General features: G+C 43.6%; 1 protein-coding gene across 6 annotated transcripts in view; it reads right to left on the bottom strand.

The window, feature by feature from the left end:
- The window catches only part of NRP2 (neuropilin 2), a 123,617-nt gene that overhangs the window by 79,884 nt on the left and 20,295 nt on the right, over window positions 1–23,438 (bottom strand). For all 6 annotated transcript variants that reach the window (XM_005306054.5, XM_005306052.5, XM_005306053.5 and 3 more), the window contains exon 3: window positions 4,107–4,288. In XM_005306054.5, coding sequence (XP_005306111.1) covers window positions 4,107–4,288 — 182 coding nt within the window. The remainder of the gene's footprint in view (window positions 1–4,106; window positions 4,289–23,438) is intronic.

The raw sequence follows: 23,438 nt of genomic DNA, 5'->3' as shown, positions 1-23,438 counted from the left end.
GAGAGCAACTTGAGATAACAGCTGGACCACTGGTACTGTAGTACCCCTAGGTGGAGTAACATTGAGAGGAATTTCTTAACTGGCTATAGGAGAGCAGCCAGCTTCTCTGGTGTGATAATGCAGAGGGAAATAGAAGAGGCCAAGCACAAATCGCAAGACAACACAATGAACAAGAATAAGAATGTATTTACTCGTGATCAAATAAAAAGGCAGCCAGATTTATGAAGAGACTAATACACACTCCAAGCCAAGGAGGAAAGCACAGAAATATTCAATAAACCAGATGTTGACTGTCAGGAAATGTCCCCTAGGGACTGTACAGAAATGTAACTGTGATACTGTTAGATAGCAACGATTTCCTCATTTGGGTCGCTTGTAGCGGTTAGTATCTTTGTCAATAGCTTGACGGTAACCAGCAAACAATGACTGGCTTTACAGGTAACCTGCAAATAATAAATGGAAATCATGTTTACTTCAGCAATATGTGCTAAATGCTCCCACTCACCAGGCTGAGGGAACAATTCAGCACATAAACAACTAAAAGGAAACCACTTAGAGCTTGTCTAGCTGGCACTTTACAGCGCTGCAACTTTCTCGGTCAAGGTGTGAAAAAACACACCCAGAAGCGACAAAAGTTTTAGTGCTGAAAAGCGCCAGTATAGACAGTGCTTTATCGCCAGGAGCCGCACTCCCGGTGATAAAGCTACCACCCCTTGTTCGGGGTAGTTATTTTTTATCGCCAGGAGAGCTCTCCCCCAGCGATAAAGTGTGACTACACTGCCCACGTCACAGTGTGGCCGCGTTGCCACGCTGTAATGTGGGCAGTGTAGACATGCCCTTAAAAACAGGCTTGTCCAACTGCTCTCACTGTCACGCCCCAGAGGTAGGGATGGCTGGAGCCATGAAGTTCAGATCTGATCTCTCCCAAAGTATAGTGGCATTTGGTGAGAGGGTGTTGGTTTGGACTCATCTCTCCTGGAAGGCATCAATATCATGGCTATATACATGAACTCCTGCATAAAGGGGAGTGGATTGTTTTTCTTTTTTTGGAATGGTTTTCAAAGTGTGCTTAATTTATTATTCTTCCATTTTTAATAATAAAAAGGAGCTTTGAAAACTCTACCAGGTAGTAAAAGAAATAAGAACTAACCTGGGATGTACCTGGCAGCAGAGTTTCCTTAGTATGAGGGAGTGTCATGGGGCCAAACTTTTCAAAAGCGTAATGATTCTGGGGGCCAAACTTGAGACACCCTTAATGAGGCCTGATTTTCAGAGGACGGGTGTGCTCAGCATTTTCTGAAATTCAGGCTCTGTTAAGCTGTATTGCTTGAGTTGGGTGCTCAAACTCATTAGACATGTTTGAAAATTGTGACCTGGATGTCATCTTTTGGGGTGTCACAGCAAAACTGACCAATACAAAACCAGGGGACTTAACCATTAGGAAGCAGCTGTTTATATGCCAAGTGCCTCTCTTAATTTTGTGTGTGTGTGTGTGTGTGCGTATGTGTGTGTGTGTGTGTGTGTGTGACTGACATGGAGTATCTTAACTGGATGCCCTTTAAAGCCAGTGGAACTTCAGGCTAAGCACCAAACCTTAGCTCTGATCCATCTGCCCTATCTATTTGTCTACACACAAAAGGCAGGATTTGTTTACCCCACAGATCTGAGGCCAGAGACCCTCCTACCCCTAAAGATGGCTTCAGGGGACACTGATCTCTCTAGGTGGGCTGTGTGCACTCTGAGATTGGGTAAACAACTGGCTTCAGTGCCTCCCACCCTCCAGGAACTGAAACCTTGCTTATGTTTTGAATTTTGTCTAGAGTGGTTTCAAGCCAAGAGCCCTCTTCAGAGAGGACAGTGAGCATTTTAACAGCACTCAGTACCAACAAGGAGGCCTGTACTTGATGAAGCCCCAGCCCGAGGTCTTCTACCTGAAGGGAAGTATATTTGTCTAGGGAATCCAAGCTGAGGGACAGGAAATGAGAAAACTCAGCGCCTGCCTTCCTCCTACTCCTTCTGCCTCTGTGACGCAGCCCTTACTTCCTCTTCCTCCGATGGTCTTTTCCAATGACGTTAGCCCCTTCCTGGTTCGTACTCAATGGACAGAGTGCTTCTCACTCCCTGCCCATTGTACCTCCCTGCCAGCCGGCCTCTCGGCACAGCGTCGCTGCCTGGTTTTGTGTCAGCTCAGCCTCATCCTGGCCACTGCTGCATCCTGGACTACTCCCAGTCCTGCTTCATGACATAAAAGTCAGGGCCTGGGACTGGCAGCAAGGGCAAGTGGGACAAGGCACACAAGAGGGACTGGGATAGGATTAAGGGTTATGGGTAGGAAGAGGCAAGACAGCCCTGGTTTGAGTCAACTATCTTTCCACCTGTACAAAGACTCATCCTGATCCCTGCCTCAGTGTCCACTATTCCCTCAGCAAATCCCACAAAAACTGCCAGTCCTGATGGGTTAACTAACCCCTTCAGGATTAATCAATGTTCAACCATTAAGTGAGACAATCATGTCATGAACTGGCTGGTGTGTATGTGCACCACTGCCCTCTACTGGATGGAAAAAGAACTGCTCAACTGTGTGCCAGAGGCTTTACATGGCCACACCCTCATAACGATTCTCCATTTTAACGAGTCACCCCAGGAATAGATAGATACACTGATAGATTTTTTTAATCCACCCTCTCCCCTTCTAAATTAAAGTCAGGAAGTCCTATTTCATTTGTATTCCCATCCCCAGGCAGCCTGTCATCAGCACCCGAGTCTGTATGTGAGTATGTCTCTGTGTATTTACAAGCATCTGTCTCTAAATAATATATAACTGTGCTCAAAACCACTAAATACTTATGTGCTTGTATTAAGATTCTGAAAAAGAAACAAACAAAGCTGCGTCTATTTTTGATTCTCCAGTATATTCATGTATTTGTTTCATATTCTGCTGATGATGTGACAGTTGTGTGTTTTCTTCCACTACTCTAGCAATGGAATGTGGGCAGAGGGCCTGGTCCTATGACAGATAGCTTCGGGTATCCTTGTGCAAAACATACTTATGCCGTTCATGTGCACACAAGCTCTCTCTTTCTCTCTCTCTCTCTCAGGGCTACTGTACACGAGAAGCGCTACAGCAGCGCAGCTGTATGCAGCTGCGCCGCTGTAGCGCGTCTAGAGAAGACGCTTTATGCCGATGGGAGAGCGCTCTCCCATCGACGTAAGCCATCTCCATGAGAGGTGGTAGCTATGTCCGTGGGAGAAGCAATCCTACCGACATAGCGCTATCCACACCGGCTATATTGCATGGGGGGCGGAGCAGGAGGGGAAGACATTATTCACACCCCTGAGCGACATAAGTTATACCGACATAAGTGGAAGTATGTACAACCCCTCAATCTCTCCTCTCTCTCTCACACACACATACTCATGCGTGTGCACACACAAACATAGAGTTTCGTATTTTCTTGAGACTACTTGTTCTCATGCATACAGTTCTGACAAATATTTAGACAGAGCTAATATAAAAAGGCCTTTTGAGCAGCTTTTACTTTCTTCCAGAATAGTTTTGTATAAAACAGAATTATAAATAGTTCCTGTTATACTGAACTCAACAGCCGCCTGTCTGACTCCCTTGCTGACACTGCAGGCAGCAGCCCCTTTAAATGAGAAGTCCACCCGTTACAAAAACCCTTGCCTTCCAGAAAGAGAAAACAGAGTCATTGATCAGTGCTTAAGTTGTATATCCACAGGAGCTCTACACAGTTCTAAAGGAGGGACAATCTTCACTTAGCCCTGACTTAACAAGCGCTTACATGCCATGAAGAAAAGATAGACTGTTTGTAGTTCTGGAATGCAAGAGAATTTAATGAGGAAACCTGCTTTTCATGCCAAGATACGAATCAAAAAGCACTATAACGCACCACTAAAATCTTTACCTTCTTGGAAATGTGATGAAACAGACTTGCCAAAAAATAATACCCTTTGTACTGAGCACATGCTAAAAACCCTACTGAAAATGTGGCTTATGGGATTTGCTCTGTGATGATCCCAATGTCAACTGCTGGGAAGATAGGTGCTGTAGGTCTGCCAGTCCGAAGTCTGCCTTTGACACTGACCTGTCTTGTAGATCTCATAGCGCAAAGAGAAGCCAGCGCCTTGCCGTGCGTAGTCTGAGGTGAACTTAATGTAGAGAGAGGAGCCTGAGGAGATGATGGTCGGAGGAGCGATGTTCCCACAGTGTTTGCCCAGCAGGTCTGCCGACTCGCTGTCTCCGTCCCGTATCTCGATAAAGTCATATCTGTCCAAGGGAGTGAAAAGGGAGACAGAAGAGACACATGACAAACAGGGTGATGTTACAGAATGTATAGCACAAACACAATGCGTCCTTCTTCCCACCCTATACGTGCCTACATACTTCACAGAAGCATCTGCCAGGCTGCTTGCTTCGACCATATCACCCCCTTGCTTGCATCTCTCCATTTCCACTGCAGTAAGCACAAGCTACTTGTCTTCACCTTTTAGGCCCTTTATGGCTTATGCCTGTCCTACCTAGGATCTCTAATCCGCTAGACAGGTGTAAACTCTCACCTCCACTTTGCCCACAATGTCACCCTTGATTGCCCATTTGCCAAATTTTCAGACAAGCGGTCATCATGCAGTCTCCCGTGCTACCACTTATGCGAAGGAGAAGCACCCTATAAAAATCTTCCAGGCCACTATCCTCCTTTACATCTCTTCTTAAAAGGCACTGTCCCATGATGCCTACAAAACACTTGACAATTCTTAGACAGCTGGTGTGCGGTGATCACTGCTTATTCCACTGTTCCTAATGGCCTCACTGCTTCCTTGTCTCCCAGCAGTTTGCTGTATCCACCTGTTGTCTTTCATCTTAAACATTGGGGCCTGGGTCATCTCTTTGTTATAGTCTGAACAGCCCCTGGCACAATGGGACTGAGGCCTCTAGGTGTTACCCACGATACAAATAATAAGCAATCTTAATTATAACAAACACCTCCCTCTACTGAAACTTTGCTCCTAGACCTACCTCCCATTCCATAACTAGCTTGTGTGTTTCCTTTCCCTCAATTCCTTCCCTTGTTCTCTCTAGTAAGTTGTATTATTTGTTATTTATATTCAGCTCTCAGATATCGCTCTCTGTCCAAATGATCATTCACTCTCCAAGCACTCCTGCACAGTAGGTACGTTACTATCATTATCCCTATTTCACACTTGCCAGAGAGGTAACGATGGGATTTTCAAATGCACCTAAGTGATTTAGGAGCATAAATCCCAAGGGATTTGACAATCCCTCCATAGATGATTTGCCTAAGGGCACACAGGAGGGCAGTGGCAAAGACAGGAATAAAACACTCTTAACCCCCAGACCCAGGCTTATTCCTCTAGCCTACTTGGTAAGAGTTTCCATTCTAACACTCTCTATACACAGTTTTCCATACCTCTCACTTTGATTGACTTAAGTGGGTTATGGCATTATCCATATGACCATCAAGTAGGGGTGGAGGTATCTTGTGCCTAACCCTGAAGTCTTTACACGCATCCCCTATTGACTTCAAAGGAAGTTCATGTAACAATTTAAGGATTAGTTAACACACACACACACACACACCCCACCAGCTCAGTCCACAGAAGGCAGAGATGGGCCCAAGACAAAACTCCAGATCCAAACACCTTCAGAACTTGGGCAATTTGGGTCCATATCCGGAAGGAGATCCTCAACTGCCATCAACAGATGTATGTCAGTTTACACCAGTTTAGGACCTGACCCCCTAAATTTAGTAGTTGAAAGCCATCTGTAACAACATGGATAACAGTGGCTGAACAACAGATCTTTTCATTTTAGCCATCTTTTGTCATCAGAAGGGACTTCCTGCTGCTCCTTCTTTGATTTCATTCAGAATGTTTACCCCCCTGTATTAATTAAACAGAATATCCCAAGGATACGGATTGAATAATCTGCTACCTCTTTAAACTGATCCGAATAAAGGGTGGAATTTGGGTTATTTTTACCACAATTATTTATTTCTTTAGGTTTTGATCAAATTAAATAGAAGCTCTAATTAACCAGTAATTGAAGTAACTGGAAGGAAATATATATATATTTATTTATATGTTGATCTATTACACGCCCATCAAATAGTATGTGGCTGTAGGCGTACAAAAGTTAGACAAGCAGTAAATGCTCAAACAACATGGCCATGTAACCATTTAGTTCAACATACATATCATACCAAATGTGACATTATAACAAATAGAGGCAGTGTGGCCTAGTGAACAGAGCTGTGCCCTAGGACTCGAGGTTCTACTCCTGGCTCTGCCTCTGGCCTGTCAGGTGATGTCACTGCTCGGTGCCTCAGTTTCCCCATCTGTAAATCCAGGATAATGATATTTATCTTTGTAAAGCGCTTTGAGAACTATGGATCAAAAGTGCTAGATAAGAGCTCCGTATTATTATCATTACTCTACCAACTCCTCCTAAAGCACTGGGTGAAACCCTAAATGCAAATATTGGGGAACGAATTGCAAATTTATGCCTAAATTAAGCACCTGCAGCCTGTATTCTGGTGCTGTTTTGGCACATAGATGCCCAAATTCTATTTGACATGCCTAACTGGACATTTATAAGCCCAGATGAGGCATTTGGGCGCTCAGTGTGGGTGCCAAAGTTTGGAAACCGCACTCTGTAATTCACATCATCATCATCAGGCGCACACACTGCTGAGAGAAGCAACATAAAAGTGACTGCTGATAACGAGGTCTAATTAATCACATACAGAACCTTGCTGTGATCAGCACTTGGGCAGACATCATGCTAAGTATATATATATAGAGAGAGAGAGAGAGAGAGAGAGAAAGAGAGAGAGAAATGAAACCCTCAAGGCTATTAGAGATGGGCCCAAGTCATAGAATTCAGATCGGGGATAGCCGTGTTAGTCTGTATCCAGATAGTTAGTCTACTATCCACTGGACTCCTTGTTGTTTTTGAGAATTCAGATCTACAGCCAGATTTCAAATCATCCAAAGCTTAATGGTGTTGGATCCTTACCAGTGTGCCAAGACCATTCTGTCTATTATATAATGACCAATATAATCTTATTGTTTCTTTGCATTCCCCTGTCTGTCTGTATCCACCTGTTTTTCTTCTCTTACACTTACATTGTAAGCTTTTGGGGGCAGGGACTGTCTCTCTGTTCAGTGTTTGTACAGAGCCTGGCACAATGGAGTCCTGGTCCACGACTAGGGCTCTTAGGCGCTACAAATAAATAATAATTCTGGTTTTAGTATGGCCCATTAGAGATAAAAGCCCACTGTGAAATTCTCATCTGAATCTAAAACTCCCACTAAACCCCTTGGAGTGTTCCTCTTGCCGCATGTCTAGTGGCAGGGTAGCACTGGTATTTCTGTGTGGCAGATAAGTAGTTTTTACATGAACATCATGCAATCTTTACACACTTTCTCTCTCCTTTCTGTGTTTAGTCTCTGACCAGCCTACCATTATTTACAGAAAACTACCCATCTTTCTTTCTCTGTTTATTTGCTTAGCATCAACCTGTGAAAACAACATGCTATGCCTCTTCTCCTCCAGGGGACAGGAGAACGCAGAAATGTTACACACTGCCAGGCTTCTTACTTTCCACTTCGTCACAAGATCCTCTATTTGGAAACTGAGAGTTGAAAGCAGAAGTCGCTTGTTGGACACAGAAGGATTCTCATGTGACTCATTCCTGTTCTGCAAGACACACATACATCATTAAGCAACAACCCCAGAACTAAATGTGCTGCTCAGAAAGGACCGTAGTCCGGATAGGCCGGTCTCACTCCTTTCAGGGAGTTAATCAGGCTGGACTCCAACTGAAAAATGCCTGAAGCTAAAGTGCTATCTATACTTGGCCAGGCACTGAATTAGCAATAACTAGCCAGCCTATAATTTGGTGACAAACACAATTTGGCTGGCCAGCGTGAAAGAAACCAAATCACATTTTAAACCTCCTCTAAAAAGAGTGATCTACCAAAAGAAGAGCGTGCATGGGGCTAGAACCTCAGCTGGTGTATGGAGCTACACTGATTTACACCAGCCGAGGATCTGGCCTCACACGGGATATCTAAGCAGCTTCCATTAGCGCATTAAGCAACATGATTAACATCTGTCACATGTGGTTTGTTCTCTCTCTCATCCTCTCCCCAGGGGAAAAATTGTATGTGCCGAGCAATGCTTTGTTTTGGTAGGGTTTTGTTTCTCTGTTTGTTTCAACCAGAGCCCAGCAAACAGAGGAGACCTTTTTTTTTCTAGTGAATATCTACTCAAATTCAAAAGACTTTTTTTTTCTAACCACCTTTGCAGCCCTTTCACATTCAGTGAATATTTGTGTGCACCCAAGTTAATTAGCACGAATTCTTGAAAATTCATCAAAAGTGAATTTCAAATTGTACATTTGATTATAAAATTTGCCATTTGTGCTGAATAGGCTGGTTTACATCCCCGTAAGTCAAATCGCGTCGTTTCTGTTCTCTCGTTTATGTAACTCAACAGCACAGCAGGAATTGTGAGTTCATGCTGTCTCCGTGACATAAATCAACCAATCAGTATCCAGAAGAAAAGATACATGACTTATGAAATCAAGCAACACATTATGAAATGACAAGATCTATAACATCCTGTAGACCAAGAATTAGTGAATAATTTCAAAAAACAAATAAAACTCATGAATTTTGCAATCTGCTCAAAGACAATTTGCAAATAGAAAAAAAAAAAAGGCTAAATTCATCTAATGAGTTATTCATTGGGGAATAATTGCTCCTCTCTACATTAAAACATTTGGCCTCATCCAAGCATTTAAAGAGGAGTTTTCTCCTCATGAAACTAATCCTTAATAAATCAAATCTTACAACCAACTAAATAAGTCTGCGGGAGGTCGAGAGATCGTTTTTGCCAAATGGGGAATTAATATAAACACATAAGGGATTTTTGTTGTTGTTGTTAAAAATCTTGGCCCAAACCCTGCAGTCCTTACTCAGGCAAAATTCTCATTATGTTTTTACAGTACTCATAAACAGATCTGCAAAGTGGGACAGTATTCACACCAGGAGATTACTTCTGCCAGAATGCACTATAAGAGCAAGTTAGACTTCATGCTTGATTCCTTAAAAGTGAAAGAGCAAATATGTTCATTCCAAGAATTCACATACTAAATTGAGAATCTAGGCTAACTTCCGCAATGGAGACTGCTCATTTTCTTTCACACTTAGGTTCTGCCCACACACTGGCCCAAGCTCAAGTACGTTGTGAAATGTACTTCTGTTATGCTGGGGTCACTGGCCAAACCATGTTAAAATCTGGTTTTGCTAGAATTTTGTTTACATTGAGTTTAAGCACAATTTCCAAACTTGGTTCCTTTTCCAGTGTGTTGGGGGTTGGGGGGTGGTGGTGGAACCCTTTGGACTTTTTCAGCACTTACAGTTTCATTTCCAGACGGTTATGGAACAGCTCATTGTTGGGTGGGGCAGCATAATGGCATGATGGCATCTGAACTATCTCAGCCAATCACAAAACAGCTGGTTTTCATTCATATGCAATACTATAATTCCATTGGTTAAGTAAACATAGCCCAACACAAGGCACAATTTTACTGGTTAGCGGAACTCCTAAGTCATATCTGCACAGAGGAAACTACTGTCAAATACCATAACCAATTCCTATTCCAATCCCCAACAAGACAGCGATGCAAACGGTTGGCCCAGCAATCAACACCCAGCACAAGAAAACGTGGTCAAGGGATTAAGTATGTTTTTTTACATGGATGCAGACCACAGTCTACACCAATGGAACAACTACTTGCAACAGCAGCTAAAGGAGGAAGGGGGGTTACTGGGCTTGAAACAGTCTCAAACACAGGGTTTTGTTTATTCTCAGCATGGTACACACATCATTGGGTGTTTTGTGATGCAGGGAGTGAAAGTCGAAGTGCTTCTGCCTACCTAGGCAATGGGGGGAGAGAGCAGAGAGAGCAGGGAATACATGCTTAGCTACTCTTCTTGAAATTGTGTAACAAAGCGAGCCAGAAAACATCTATCACTTACAAATGGTGTTGCAATTTATTAAAGATTCTTTCTTAACAGAAAGTGACCTTGCTTTACCGGTGTTAAGAGAGTTTTTATAATTCAGTATAAGGCCTTTTAATGTCTCTACTACTTTCTTTTTTCTTATTGCCAGCCCTGTCTATTGCTCAGTATCTTGCTACTCTGTGTTTTCTCCGGTTTGTAAGCAGCTTTGGTGTTAGACCTTAGAACACTGAAGGCCAGGTTTGGGGTTGCAGGCATTAGTATTGTAGTACTGTAAGGTTACACTGGCAACCAGTTCATATGCTGGAGTGAATCCAGCTTGCCTCACTCACAGGAGTAGTCTAAGTGGAATCAGTGTGTGACTATCACAAACCAACCAAAGTCCTGCTGCCCCGGTTTGCACCTCGGTTCTTTCTTGCAGCTTGGCCCCAAAATGGCACCCAGACAGGCAAAGAGCTATGCTGCTCCTTGGGATGTAGATACACCAGTGCTTCCTCCTCACAATCGACCTGAGGCAACATACACCTCCACTCTTGCATGGTCCCAGGAAGAGACAAAGTCCAGAAACATCAGTATACACCTAGCAAGAATTTAACCAGATACCTCTGGGCTCTCCAGCAGACTCACCCTGCAGCTACCATGCTGAGCAACACAGCCAAAATTGCAGAGCCTAAATTCATGCTGCTCAGTGCAAAAGCAGAGATCAACGAACCTACTGTCAACCACATCCTCCTAGCTGCTGAGGCCAGAGTCATTCAAACATGGTAAGATAACACTGCAGGGACATGTAAGCAAGTGGTAGCAGGAGGAGGAGGGGATGCAGTCACTGGGAATGGAAGGCAGAGCTTAAAGCAGGACAAAGAAAAACACATAGACCCTCATAAAAAGCAACAGAGGGTCTATAGACCCTCATGACTGCCCAGCGTAACCCCCGTGCTTACCACAAAAGCCTGAATTATAATATATGGAGATATAGCTATATCATAGAACTGGAAGGGACCCTGAAAGCATCAAGTCCAGCCCCCTGCCTTCACTAGCAGGACCAAGTACTGATTTTGCCTCAGATCCCTAAGTGGCCCCCTCTAGGATTGAACTCACAACCCTGGGTTTAGCAGGCCAATGCTCAAACCGTTAGTTTCCCAACTGCAATGGTCACATGCAAAACTTTAGCTCGGATGGTATTTTCTCTACATTTTTTACTTTCACCTTTTTAAAAAGGAGAGAGATTAGATAAAACCGACCCTATTTGCCGTTTATCTCATGAAACCACGCTTGTGATCTAGAGATGAGAACTAGCCGCAAAGTTATAATCTCAACTTTCCCCACATTTTATTATTAGTTTTATTTATAGTAGAAGCATTTCCATGGTGCTCGTGACTGCAATATCTCAGCACCTGGCAAACATTAATGAATGTATCCTCAGAAGACCCTGGGAGGTAGGAAAGTCGAGAGGATTGGTGACTTGCCCAAGGTCACACAGGAAGTTTGCAATGGAGCCAGGAATAGGATCCAGACTTGATTAAACAGATTACATTATATTAGACTAGTCTAGGCTACACAGACAGACCAACAGAAAGACAGACAAATAGATACTTAGATTAAATCCAAACATTCTCAAATTTGGGAATGGTCAATGTTGATTTAGGCCTCCCAGCCCTGCACTCACTCCTTTGTCCTGTTTAGCACAGCATGTCCTACTGTAAGTGCTCATAATAGGAAAAAATTGGAAGGGTGTGTGTGTGAATCACTATTATATTGCAAATTCTCGCCCGAAAGGGCTAATATACTGCCAGCTAGTGCAGGTATATGGGCAGACTGCTTAGCCAGAACTTTTGCCAGCCAATTTAATTGCCTCTTTCACAATCAGGGCCGCCCGGGGGGGGGGGGGGGGGGCAAGTGGGGCAATTTGCCCCGGGCCCCACAGGGGCCCCCACGAGAGTTTTTCGGGGCCCCTGGAGTGGGGTCCTTCATTTGCTCCGGGAGGCCCGGAAAACTCTTGCGGGCCCCGGGCCCCCAGAGCTTCTTCTGCTCCGGGTCTTCAGTGGCAATTCAGCGGCGGGGGGTCCTTCCGCCCCGGGGTCCCCCGCCGCCGAAGACCCCAGGTTCCCTGAATCCTCTGGCCGGTCCTGTTCACAATATCCCTTTTATAAAATCCTCCGAAAGTTGTGGGTGTTTTTTAAACATGCTTTAAGAATATCCTATTTCATGGTGATGATGTCAGAGCTGAGAATCAATAGTTTTATTAAAAATGGTTACGGAACAGTTCAGCATTAGGTGGGGAAAGAGGTAGGTGAACCAGCAACTCAGTCTAACACTGATGTTTTGCAGCAGGCAGAATTAATGTCAACTGCATGCTGGTTGGCTCTGTCAGTTGCTCTGATGTCACCACCCAACATTGTGCTTTTCCATAAACCGCTTTCAAATCAAACAGAGGATTTTGGAAGCGTGAGGATTATAGAATCTTAAGCAATAGCAGCATACAAATAACACAAGTCAAACTGTTGCAAAAGGTGCAGGGGATTTTTAAATGGCATATTTTATGGTCATGATGTCAGAGGCATGAAAGTAATCTTTCTGATGACATCATAGCAAAGAACTTATATTTGCTGCCAGTGGGATTTTATCTATAGCCATTAATTATAAATATGGCAGATGGATTTGACTTACATTGGTTTTACATGGGTGTAATTCATCAATTTATGTGGAGTCACTCCTAATTTACATGGGTCTGAGAGCAGAACCAGGCCTGATGTATATCGGTATTTGTATCTATAAATTGGTGTGTAGACATAAAGGGTGTGATTCTAGTCTGCCGCTTGTATACTCATTCATGCAGTGCACAATGGCCATAGAATGCTACTAATTCAGAATGGTAGTGTTTTATGCCCACTTTGCTCTCATTGCAGGGCAGTGGAGTAGCAAAGCCCAAAGGGCCTGATCCTCATCTAATGTGCAAATCAGAAGTGACTTCACTGGAGTCAATGAAGTTACAGTGGTTTAAAACTGGTGTAAGTGAGAGGAGACTCAGGCCTAGAGTTGTGTGGTGTGTACGTGGTATTATGGGGTTTTATGAACAAACAATTCTTCCACTCTGTTTTGGGTTATTCTCTCAACTCTTCCTAACCCAAATGACCAGAACTTCTGAGAAGAGAGAAAAACTAGCCATCCAGTTCAGGCAGTAGAAAGAGAGAGAATAACCCAAAACAGATTGGAAGACTGCTTCCAAAATGCCTCAGAGACAAAAATAAATAAATAAATGGAAACCACAAATAACATCTATTTATAATCTTTGTTTTTTTTCACTGACATGATAGCAGTGCCGATGTAGAGATTCTTCCAGCAATTACTGTACATTACGTGAAATCCAGCCAAATATACCTTGCAGAAAGGAGAATCAAAGATTTTTAAAACTGCTTCTTTGGCAAGTTTAGACTCAGATGAGAATTTAGTTCCAGCTTCCCATTCACTGCCCCTCGCCAAAATGAACTCTGAATACTTCCCCCACATTTGTTACCATCCCTTCTTCAGGCTGCATTCCTGTGGCAGATCTCAGCCGAAAGGAGCGTTGGAGGAGAGAAGAGCTTGCATCTGGGACATATCTGGAAAACTGTTCATTATAGAAGAAAATAAGATGTGCTAATGTGCACGTTAGGGGTTTTCTGCAGGCTGTTATTCAGGAGTTACACGTGGCTGTTTAATTTTATTTCTGTCTCTAAAGCCATCTCTATACATTCCTCACCTTTCTATCTTTAGCTTCGGGGCTCTTTTGTTGCAAGAAGTCTTTAGTATTCCAAAAAAGAAAGTAAATCAGAATGAAAACAGGAATAAAATGGATTAAATACTTCAAGGATCACCCCCAGCTTCCACACTGTTCTACTTTGTTAATATTGTAATAGAATTGAAACAACTCACAGCCCATCCTGTCACACAGACACTTGAGAAACTCCATTTGCACCTCCCTGCTTCTGCTACAATCCATTTGTGGAGAAAATTGGACTTTGTTTTCTATTTCATTTTACTGTCACCACTCACTGGCGCTTGCTCACTAGCAGAAGAAATATAATAAATAAGAGCTAATAATAATATAATAATAAGTAGCAGAAGGTTCACTGAAGGAAAGTACAAGGCAGAAGCTCAGCGACAGACCAAGTTGGTGTCATATCACAGCCACAGACCTGGGCCTGATTCCTCACCTAGTTCACAGTCAGAGTCAGGTGGGAAATTTGTCACTCAGGCCCACTACTACCTCGAACCCATTCACACTTTGTTGCTTACTGCGCAGCCTTTTGTTTGTTTCACTCTTGGAACAAATATAGCACCAGCCACATTAACCTAAAACTATGAGAACCCAAAAATGATCAGCTCACCCTAATCCTCCTAGCAGTTTGTTTCCCACCTTCCCTGTAATAGTCCTGTCCTTAATGATGGTATGGGAAGGTCTTCCAATGGCTGGTCTGCTAAGCTGACTTCTTTTGCTCAGTAGTTTTTCACTCTCCTCTAGTTTATATTCTGGCTCCTTTTCTGTCAGAGGAATTATGAAGACATTGCTCAGTTTAAAAGCAACCCTGTTACAGTAAGGCTGGACTGAAGTTCTACTCTTTCTCCCTCCTTCTTAGGGGCTGGACTGGTTGTGCAATTGACAATGTCTATACATTAGGAAAGCTACTTACTGTATTCCACCATACCCTAGAGCACCATCATGTATTTGATAATTTGCATATATACAGTGCAATGCAGGGATGGATCAAGCCAGGGTGACTCAGATGCTAAAAGCATCCTGACTTGTCTGGTAAATATCCTGCAGTTTGGCCTGGCTAGAGTACAATTTTCAAATGTTAATTTTGCACACCAGCTAGAAATACAGGCCATTCACCAGAAAGCAGGCAAGAACACCGGGATCTGTATCACAGGAGAAGAGGCTGGATGAGGATAGGACCTGCAGTGGGGAGAAAGCGTTTCCCTTCTCAATAGTCCTACAGTAGAAAGTAGATCTCCTGTGCCAGTTGAAATCCACCCTTAGCAGAATAGCCGAAACTGCAACTTCCTCAAAGGTTGTGTCCGCACTAGAAATGTTCTTGCCCACTATTCCCAATGGTTAGTGCTCCACAGACACTAGCACCGGGCCAAGAACTAGCGCAGACTAGAGATAAGCATTTTTACTGCCGAGTCACATACGATGTGAGTACAGCATCTGCATGAGTGATAACACAGTCTAATGGAAGCAAGGCCCGAGAGGAACAAACTTGGGGAAAAGCAGAAGGAGCAGTGGGTGGGAATGTGAAGTGGATCGATATATTTCCTCTTATTGAGGAACGATTTGGAAGTAGGGTGACTATAATCTATCAATCTAGGCAACTGAAATCTCCCTGCTCCCCCCACAAACAATGCCCTGCTACTTCTTTGTTCAGAGATATTTATTTCCTTTACTATTAAAACAATCCTTTGTTTCACTCTCTCACTCAGTCTCCCCCAGCATGTCTGTTTTGCCCTGACAACTCAGCCAGGGAGCGTTACACGCCTTTCTCACCCTCCAAGGCTTTGGTTCAGCTCCATTGACACTAAAGGCAAGAGAATTCTCTGTGTGTATGAGGAATCAATTACTTCCTCTGACACTCTATTATACTGTAGCCTCACATCTCCAGATTCCAGATGAAAAGGGAGAAGAAGGAGGGGGCATGGGAGGGTCGGGGTACCCCAAGCTGCCATAATTAAAGAGACAGAAAGATGTCTCACTCCTTGACCACCTGCCCGCAACTGGAAGGCGCATGGCAGGAAATGATCACAAAGGAAATCTTAAGAAATCAAATGGAGCAAAATAACTTTAAGCAAGCCACAGCAAACACAGGATACTGTGGGTTCTTGCCCCTGTAATAATCATGTGACACACAGGCGTGCTGATAAGGGACCAGTATTTATTTCCCGCTGATAGCCACCTGCCACAGGTCAAGACTACCAAAGATTAACACCTTTGTCAAATGTCAGGGTCAGTATCCCAACTCCTGGGGCTACTGTTATATCTTCCCCTTTTTATTTTAATAAAAATGGAACTAAAATATTACATTAGCATGCACAAATCAAACAACGGTCCTAGGAAAGAAGTCAGGGCAGATGCCCTGATCCCCCTAACATTTTAGCTCTCATTGGATGTCTGTCAATAACTACTGGCTCTGAATCCCACTGAATTTCTGATGCATTGGCCACTTCTTGTTCTCATGGAAGTTCCTCATGTGAGGAACTAAGGAAGATCTGTGAACTGCAGTCTGTGTTTGTTGCGGGGGGTGTTTCTCATGATCAGTGCCTGTGGTCCTTGTGTCAGCAAAGGAGAATTCTGAATGTCCTCAAGAAAGAGTCACTCTCTTCCTTGCTTTTATTTTGGGATCTTCTGTTCCTCCTGTAGGACTGACCCTCAGTGGCAACTGTGGCACGTAATCCTGTCCCACTTGCAAGAGGGGTCACTCTCTGACATCCTTGGTACAGGATCTTGCTCTGATAGTTTCCCCAGGATTAATTGGCTTTGGCTCAAGAAGCTTATTAGATACTGGCAACCTTCATCTCTGAGTTGTTTTGACTATTAAAAAATAAAAGCCCCGAGTTGCAGTAGTCTAACAACGCTCTGTGTGGATCCCACGAATCTCCCAGGGCTTCTTTCTTTAAAGAAAAAAAAAATCAAGTTCTTTGCTATTTGTAATGATTTTTCTACTAATCAGCATAGTGAGGGTCTGACACAGTGTGCTTGAACTGATATGTCAGTGTGGCTAAAATGAGCTAGTCATGAACTATAGGCCATACCTGTTATTAGCCCATCAGGAATTGCACAGCAAACAAACTGATTTACACTAAATGTGTTATTACATTGCTACTCGATGTGTTGTGCAACAGCTGCATTTCAAATAAATGTTGAATGCTAGTCTCCTAATAAGAGATAATCTCTCTCTTTTAATTCAAATAGATCAGTGCCAACCTTGGAAAATCAAAAATCTCCTGTGGTTCCAGTGACTCTTTTGCATTCTGCTGCCTTTGTTTATTGCAGATTTCACACTTGATGGTGAAACTCATGTCTGGTCAGAAGAGGACTTCTTGGCCTCTGTTCTTAGATGAGCAATGTGCCTGGTGCTTAGCATTCTGACCTGATGCTGTGTGTTGTTATGACATGGTATCCTTTGTACAGAATTCCCCCATTGCAGGAACTCCACCTCTCCTTATGCTTGGAGTGGGCTATGAGTTAAATAGTGTCTCCCATTTTACATATGGGGAAACTAAAGCACCCTACGTGATTTGCCCCAGGCCACACAGTAAGCCAAAGATGGAGGCAGCAGGCAGGAATAGAATCCAGATCTCTTAACTCCCAGTCCTAGATATTAGCTGCAGGCCCCTCCTTTCTCCCATACATAAATAAATGTCTGAAAAACATAAATTAAGAAACTACATGCAGCAAAGGTAGCTGGAATCTCATTAAAGGACAGCTCCAATGCCCCTAAAAGTCAGTGGAAAGGCTTATACTGATAGCAGTAGGCTTTGTATCAGGCACTTAAAGAATACATTTTTATACATATGGCACCTTTCATACAGCCTCAAAGTTCTCCACAAATAATAATTCACTAATCCTCATAACAATCCCCTGAAATGTGTAAGCACTATTATCCCCATTTTGTAGAAGGAGAAACTGACACAAAAAGAAGAGACAAGTGATATTCTCAAGGCTACACAGCAAGTCTGGAGCATTGCCACCAACAGAACCCAAGCATGCTGACCCACAGCCACTAGTATTTCACTCCTTGTGGTTATTGTCCATTTGTTTTAATTAGACTGCTTCATTACTTTTACATTGGATTTTCATTACATGTGGTCAATACAGGATACAGGAGGAAATACAGAAGAAATACCGTCAGGCTAGAGAGTGACTGTGTCGGGCAGCAGGAATCCCCCTTATTCTTCCATTGGGCTGTCTGGATCTTGGGTCCAGGTACACAGGAATAAGCAGGGCTATTCATTTGCCTACTCCCTCCTTGCAATAGGTGACCAGTGCCTTGGCTCTGTCCCCTTCCTCTCTACCCAGACAAGCTGAGCGAGTGCAGTGTGAGTAGTAATTTATTGAGGAGATAGGCTAGCAGTAAATCACTACCCCCCAGGTGCCAGGATGAAACAGGGGCAGAACGGTGACTCAGAAGTATGTCTCTGAGGCCCACAGGGGCAGTGTCTAAAGCCACAATTTGGCCCTTAATTTCTAACAGTTCCAACAGGGATACACTGTACAGAACCAAATCCTGACCTTCCTGTGCCCAGCAGGCTGGGTAAAATAGTGTGGTGGGATAAACATAGCAGCACTTCTTCTGCCTCATCAGTGTCTGAAGAATTCAAACTATCCTTTAAGGATTTACAACTGAGAACACAAGCACAAACTGATTCAGAGCTGGCTGTATGCTTCTGTTGACAGTCAACGGGCCACAATAACTCAAAGAGTCAGGTGAGTTGTTCCATTCAATTCTGTGGCTGTTAACTCTGAAGACTAATGCAATGTTTAAATGTCAACATGGTTGACTCATTTGCTGTTGATTGTTCTGGCAAATGCGCCCACCTACCCAGGGATTATGAATGGAGATTGGGATGGTGGCAGAGTTAGGTTACAGTATGCCCCAGTTTAACCACAGATTCCACTGCAGACAGTGCTGATGTCCGAACAGCTCCAGCTCAAAACACTGTTTCTGCTTGTCCAGCCCATAAACCTACAAGCAACCAAATGCCTTCACGAATGTTTCCTCTATGATTTCCCTTCCCTTCATGCTTAAAGTTGAACTCTCCCCATTGTTTCATTCACAGAAGATACAGTATGGTTGCTTACTACGTCCCCTCAAAACACATCTCTCTCTAACATTATTCATATATTTCTATTTTCTAGGGATTTTCCCAATTCAGAAAGAAATGGCATTGTTTCTAAAATGTTTACTATTGAGCTAATTCTGCATATTTTTTCAAAACATTTACTAATTAGTCACCTATAATTGCTGTCTTGTCTGCTCTTTAACCTCTGCTGATGGAAGGAAGATTTCTTGCAATGTTATGTTCTTGTGTGAAGGGATTTGGTCAAGGGTGCTGGGCCTAAAATTATAGTTGCAAGCTGTGGTTTGGTTTGTGGGCACTCACCCCCTCTTTGCATTGACTCTGCCCTGCTCTTTTCTTGTGAGCACACAGAATATTAAATCTACAGGACTCAGCCCGGAAAGCAGAATATTTTTGTTTGCTTGCTTCAGTGCCCAGGTTGCTAGAAATACTGAGAGGTTCATGCAACCACAACAAGACCTTGCAGGCTAACTGGACTCTAGTTTGATGTGTCTAATGGGATCCCATCCCACATCAAACACCCACGGCTTCCATGGAACACACACAGCATGGTTGTTATCATTGGTGTCTAGTAGCAAAGGAGATGTGTTTTGGTTGATCTAGGAGTCATGAGCCCTGGGTTCTACTCTTGGCTCCCTGACTGACAAACTATATGACCCTAGGCAAGAAACTTCACCTCTCTTTCCCCTCCCACCCGTTGTGTGTCTTGTCTATTTAGAGCAGCCACTCTTTGGGGGTGGGACTGTCTCCCCTTCTGTGTTGGTACAGTCTAGCACCATGGTGTCCCGATCTTAGTTGGGAACACTAGGTGCTACTGTAATACAAATAATTAATCAGCAGCAGAGAATTTGGCTATCAGTCAATGCTGCTACCCCACTTTGGGGAAACTGATATTTTCCAAGATCAGCAGAGTAGCTTTAAAACAAAATATGAGACATGTGTAAGGTGAGTTAAATTATGGGCAGGTCAGCACAAGACTGGGAGCACTGTCCCTTTAAGTTCTGTTCTCCTTACAGGAGGGTAAATGTGCATGAATTTCCCATAGTACTTTCTACCGTACCCTTTTTCTAAAAACAGTTTTCATTCACGATGAGGCCACTCCTTTGGATCCAAATTCGGCGGAAGGTCCAAACTCTGTGGCTCAGGCTCATCTTTGGTTTTCATTCTGCCAGCTCTCTGAACAGCCACCTCTCACAAGGTCCAAACTCTCTTGAGATATATGCCTTGTTTGGCATGGTACCACCAGAGGGGGCTACAAGTACTCTTGTTGAAGCCAATACTGTATGTGAAATCATCACAGCCAGAGACAGCATGTCCATTGGGTTATTCATAATTCAACTGCATTTCATGTTCAGAAAAAGTCGACAGAAAAAACATGCTGGGCTGTTTTTTATGTATGTATATTTTTAGATAATGCTTTCCTGGTTAAGCTGTTATGACTCGAATGAGAGGTTCTTTTGTTTGTAGTGGGAGCAAGACTGTTCCACTATGATGTGAAATGAATCTGCCTCCACCTTGTTTATACAGAAAAGACTTGGAATTCAAAGGCAGCTCTACCCAGTCTAATCCTTCAGCACCATTAGTTCAGCAGAGCAGTGGATGGTAGATTTCAGGAGACAATCTCTGGAAGGGGCTTTTAAAGGTCCAAAGAGAAACGTAGCTGGAGAAGGGACACGTGACTGGAAAAGGTGGCTATAGAATGCAGTGATTCACGCAACACTGAAGCTTCTGAGTTGGATTTTCCAAGCAAACAGCACAGACTGAACAGAGAAATGGCAATTACGAAGGATGGGGTAGAACAGCCACTTATAGAGAAAATCTTCATTTCTCATCTATGGGAGGCTGGTTCAAGTCTCTCCTGAGATCAAAATAAAACTTGGCATGTGCAGGACTGCAGGGCTTACGCAATGCAATGTGACAGAATGGCAACCTTTCACAAAAGCAGCATGCTCTTTTCAAACTGGATACCGCTTCCCGGTTCAGATAGCAGACACCCAATCCCACTGCATGGGACTGAAGAGCAGCAGTAGGAAAACGGCAGCTGCACTCGCAGTGCTGAGAGGAAGAAATGGCGAGCAGACGGGCTATTACAATTATTTCCGAATAGTTTGGCTGGTCTTAACGAGAGCATCTCTCTTTCCCTTTCCCCTTTTGCTCCCGGCTTTACTGCTGCATTATTGCGTCGGAAGGGCAGCACAGACAATGGCCTGTTTTTTCCAAGCTTCATTTTAGAAAGCGCCCACCCTACAAGCATTAAGATCCTGGCTGTGACTAATACACAGGAGGAGAAAATAACAGAAGACGGCCAATTTTCTTTGTTTTGAAGTGCTTTCCAAACTAAGGAGCTTCTTTGGAGCAGGGATGAAGCAGAGAGAGAGAAAGGCCTTCGAGGGCTTCAATTACACCAAATTATTCCTTTCATGATGGGGGGAGTGAGGGGGAAGGCCCAGTTACTTCCCAATGTGGCTGGACACGCTTAAAAAAAGAAAAAGAAATATGGGACTGCACAGATGTGCCTCCAAAAAAAAAAAAAAAAACCTGGCAAAAGAGAAAATAATTAAAATAATCAGCACCGTGGGAGAAACTTCTTTGCAGTGATCTCAGAAAGCTCACTGACTGAGCCTTACCCAGGAATTAACACATATTTAGTGCCCCTTCCAACACCAATATCCCATTCTAACACCAGCCTTGCACCCTTGTGGAGCTGAAGTAGGCATCCAGGCCCTTGCAGCTCAAAGAAGGAGGAGGCGGAATCAGTGGTGTGGGCATATTCCAAAAGTGTAACTTGCATTAATTACACACATGCACTAGTCCTAGAACAGAGATGCAGGCAATCTCCAACTTCAGCACTCTCAGCCCAGCACTGATCCCTAGTTCCTAGGGAGCTACTCTGCCTCAAGAATTGATTCTAACCAGAGACCACTGCGGACAGCAAATTCTCTTGCTGCTCACAAAACTCCCTCCACCTAGAGCCTTATGGAACCAAAAGTACCAACACCAACCTTTCTTCTCAGGCAACAAAATTGCTCACACACAATAAGAAAAAGAACTTGGATAACTAGCTGTAATAATGACAGCTGGTGGTGCTTGCCACAACTGCATTCTTATCCCCATTTTATAGATGGGAAAACAGGCAAGACGTGAGGCAACAGTTTCAGGGTCAGATTTTCAAGTGCTTACACCCGCAGCTGGGGACAGCTTTTCAAAAAGAGCTCAGCTCCCACAGACTGCTAAAGGGCCAGATTTCCAAAAGCATTCAGCTTCCAACATACTCGGTTCTTCTGAAAGCTGGGGCTGCCTGTGGGAGTGAAGCACTTTTGCAATATTGGCCTTAACTTGCCCAAGGCAACAGAATGAGCCAATGTCAGAACCAGGACTCTTAACTCCAACTACCATAGCACACTCCCCTCTATATACTCAAAGCTAATATTACCAAGCTCTTACAGGGTTTTCATCAGTAGATCTCAAAGTGTTTTACAAGGGAGATCAGTACCCATTTTACAAAAGGGGAAACTGGCACCCAGAGAGGGGAAATGACTTGCCCAAGGTCACCCAATACGCCAGTTGCAGAGCCAGAAATAGACTCCAAGTCTCCTGAGTCACACTCCAGTGGAACTATAATATTTTATTATCATGAGTTTTGGGTGACTGCATTTAGCCGCCAGTAAGTTAAGCAGCTCTGCCTAAACGCACAACAATAAAACCAGGATCACTCCCTCACAATTTTGCTTAGATCACCTGTGTCCCTTTATGTCCATGTTCAGCCCCGCTCCCCGCACTGTACATGGGCCTGATCCTGCAAAAGTGCTGAATTCCCTCAACACTCACCGACTTCAGCACTGGTTGGATCAAGGCCCATGTGTATATAATGGGCCACATCCTCAACTGGTGTAAAGCAGTGCGCTTCCATTGAAACCAATGGAGCTATGCTGATTTACACCTGCTGAGGATCTGGCGCCATAATTTTTAATCTTCACCTAAGATTTTGCTGATTGTTTTGTGTCAGTGGGCCTGATCCTAGATTTCAGAGTAGCAGCCGTGTTAGTCTGTATCCGCAAAAAGAAGAACAGGAGTACTTGTGGCACCTTAGAGACTAACAAATTTATTAGAGCATAAGCTTTCGTGGACTACAGCCCACTTCTTCGGATGCTATATGCATATGCTATATGCATCCGAAGAAGTGGGCTGTAGTCCACGAAAGCTTATGTTCTAATAAATTTGTTAGTCTCTAAGGTGCCACAAGTACTCCTGTTCTTCTTTTTCCTGATCCTAGAGTCTCATATGTGGATTCTTTCATAAATCAAAGGAAATACTGTGTGTGGAAAGATTGCAGAATCAGCCCCATTTTAGGAGACTCTAAACTTTTCCACATTTCAGACATCTCAATAGTTAGTCATGGACTCCGGAGGGCACATACCGATTATAAATCCACAGAGACCACATCATTAATTCAACCTTTAATGGTGCCCATTGATGCTGTTAATTATTTACTAGCTGCTAATTGATTTTCCTGGATATCCCGCTTCCTGGTC

This window comes from Chrysemys picta, chromosome 11 (genome assembly GCF_011386835.1).
Source record: "Chrysemys picta bellii isolate R12L10 chromosome 11, ASM1138683v2, whole genome shotgun sequence".
Lineage (NCBI taxonomy): Eukaryota > Metazoa > Chordata > Testudines > Emydidae > Chrysemys > Chrysemys picta.
The sequence above is the reverse complement of the archived record's forward strand: the minus strand, read 5'-3'. Positions and strand labels throughout refer to the sequence as shown.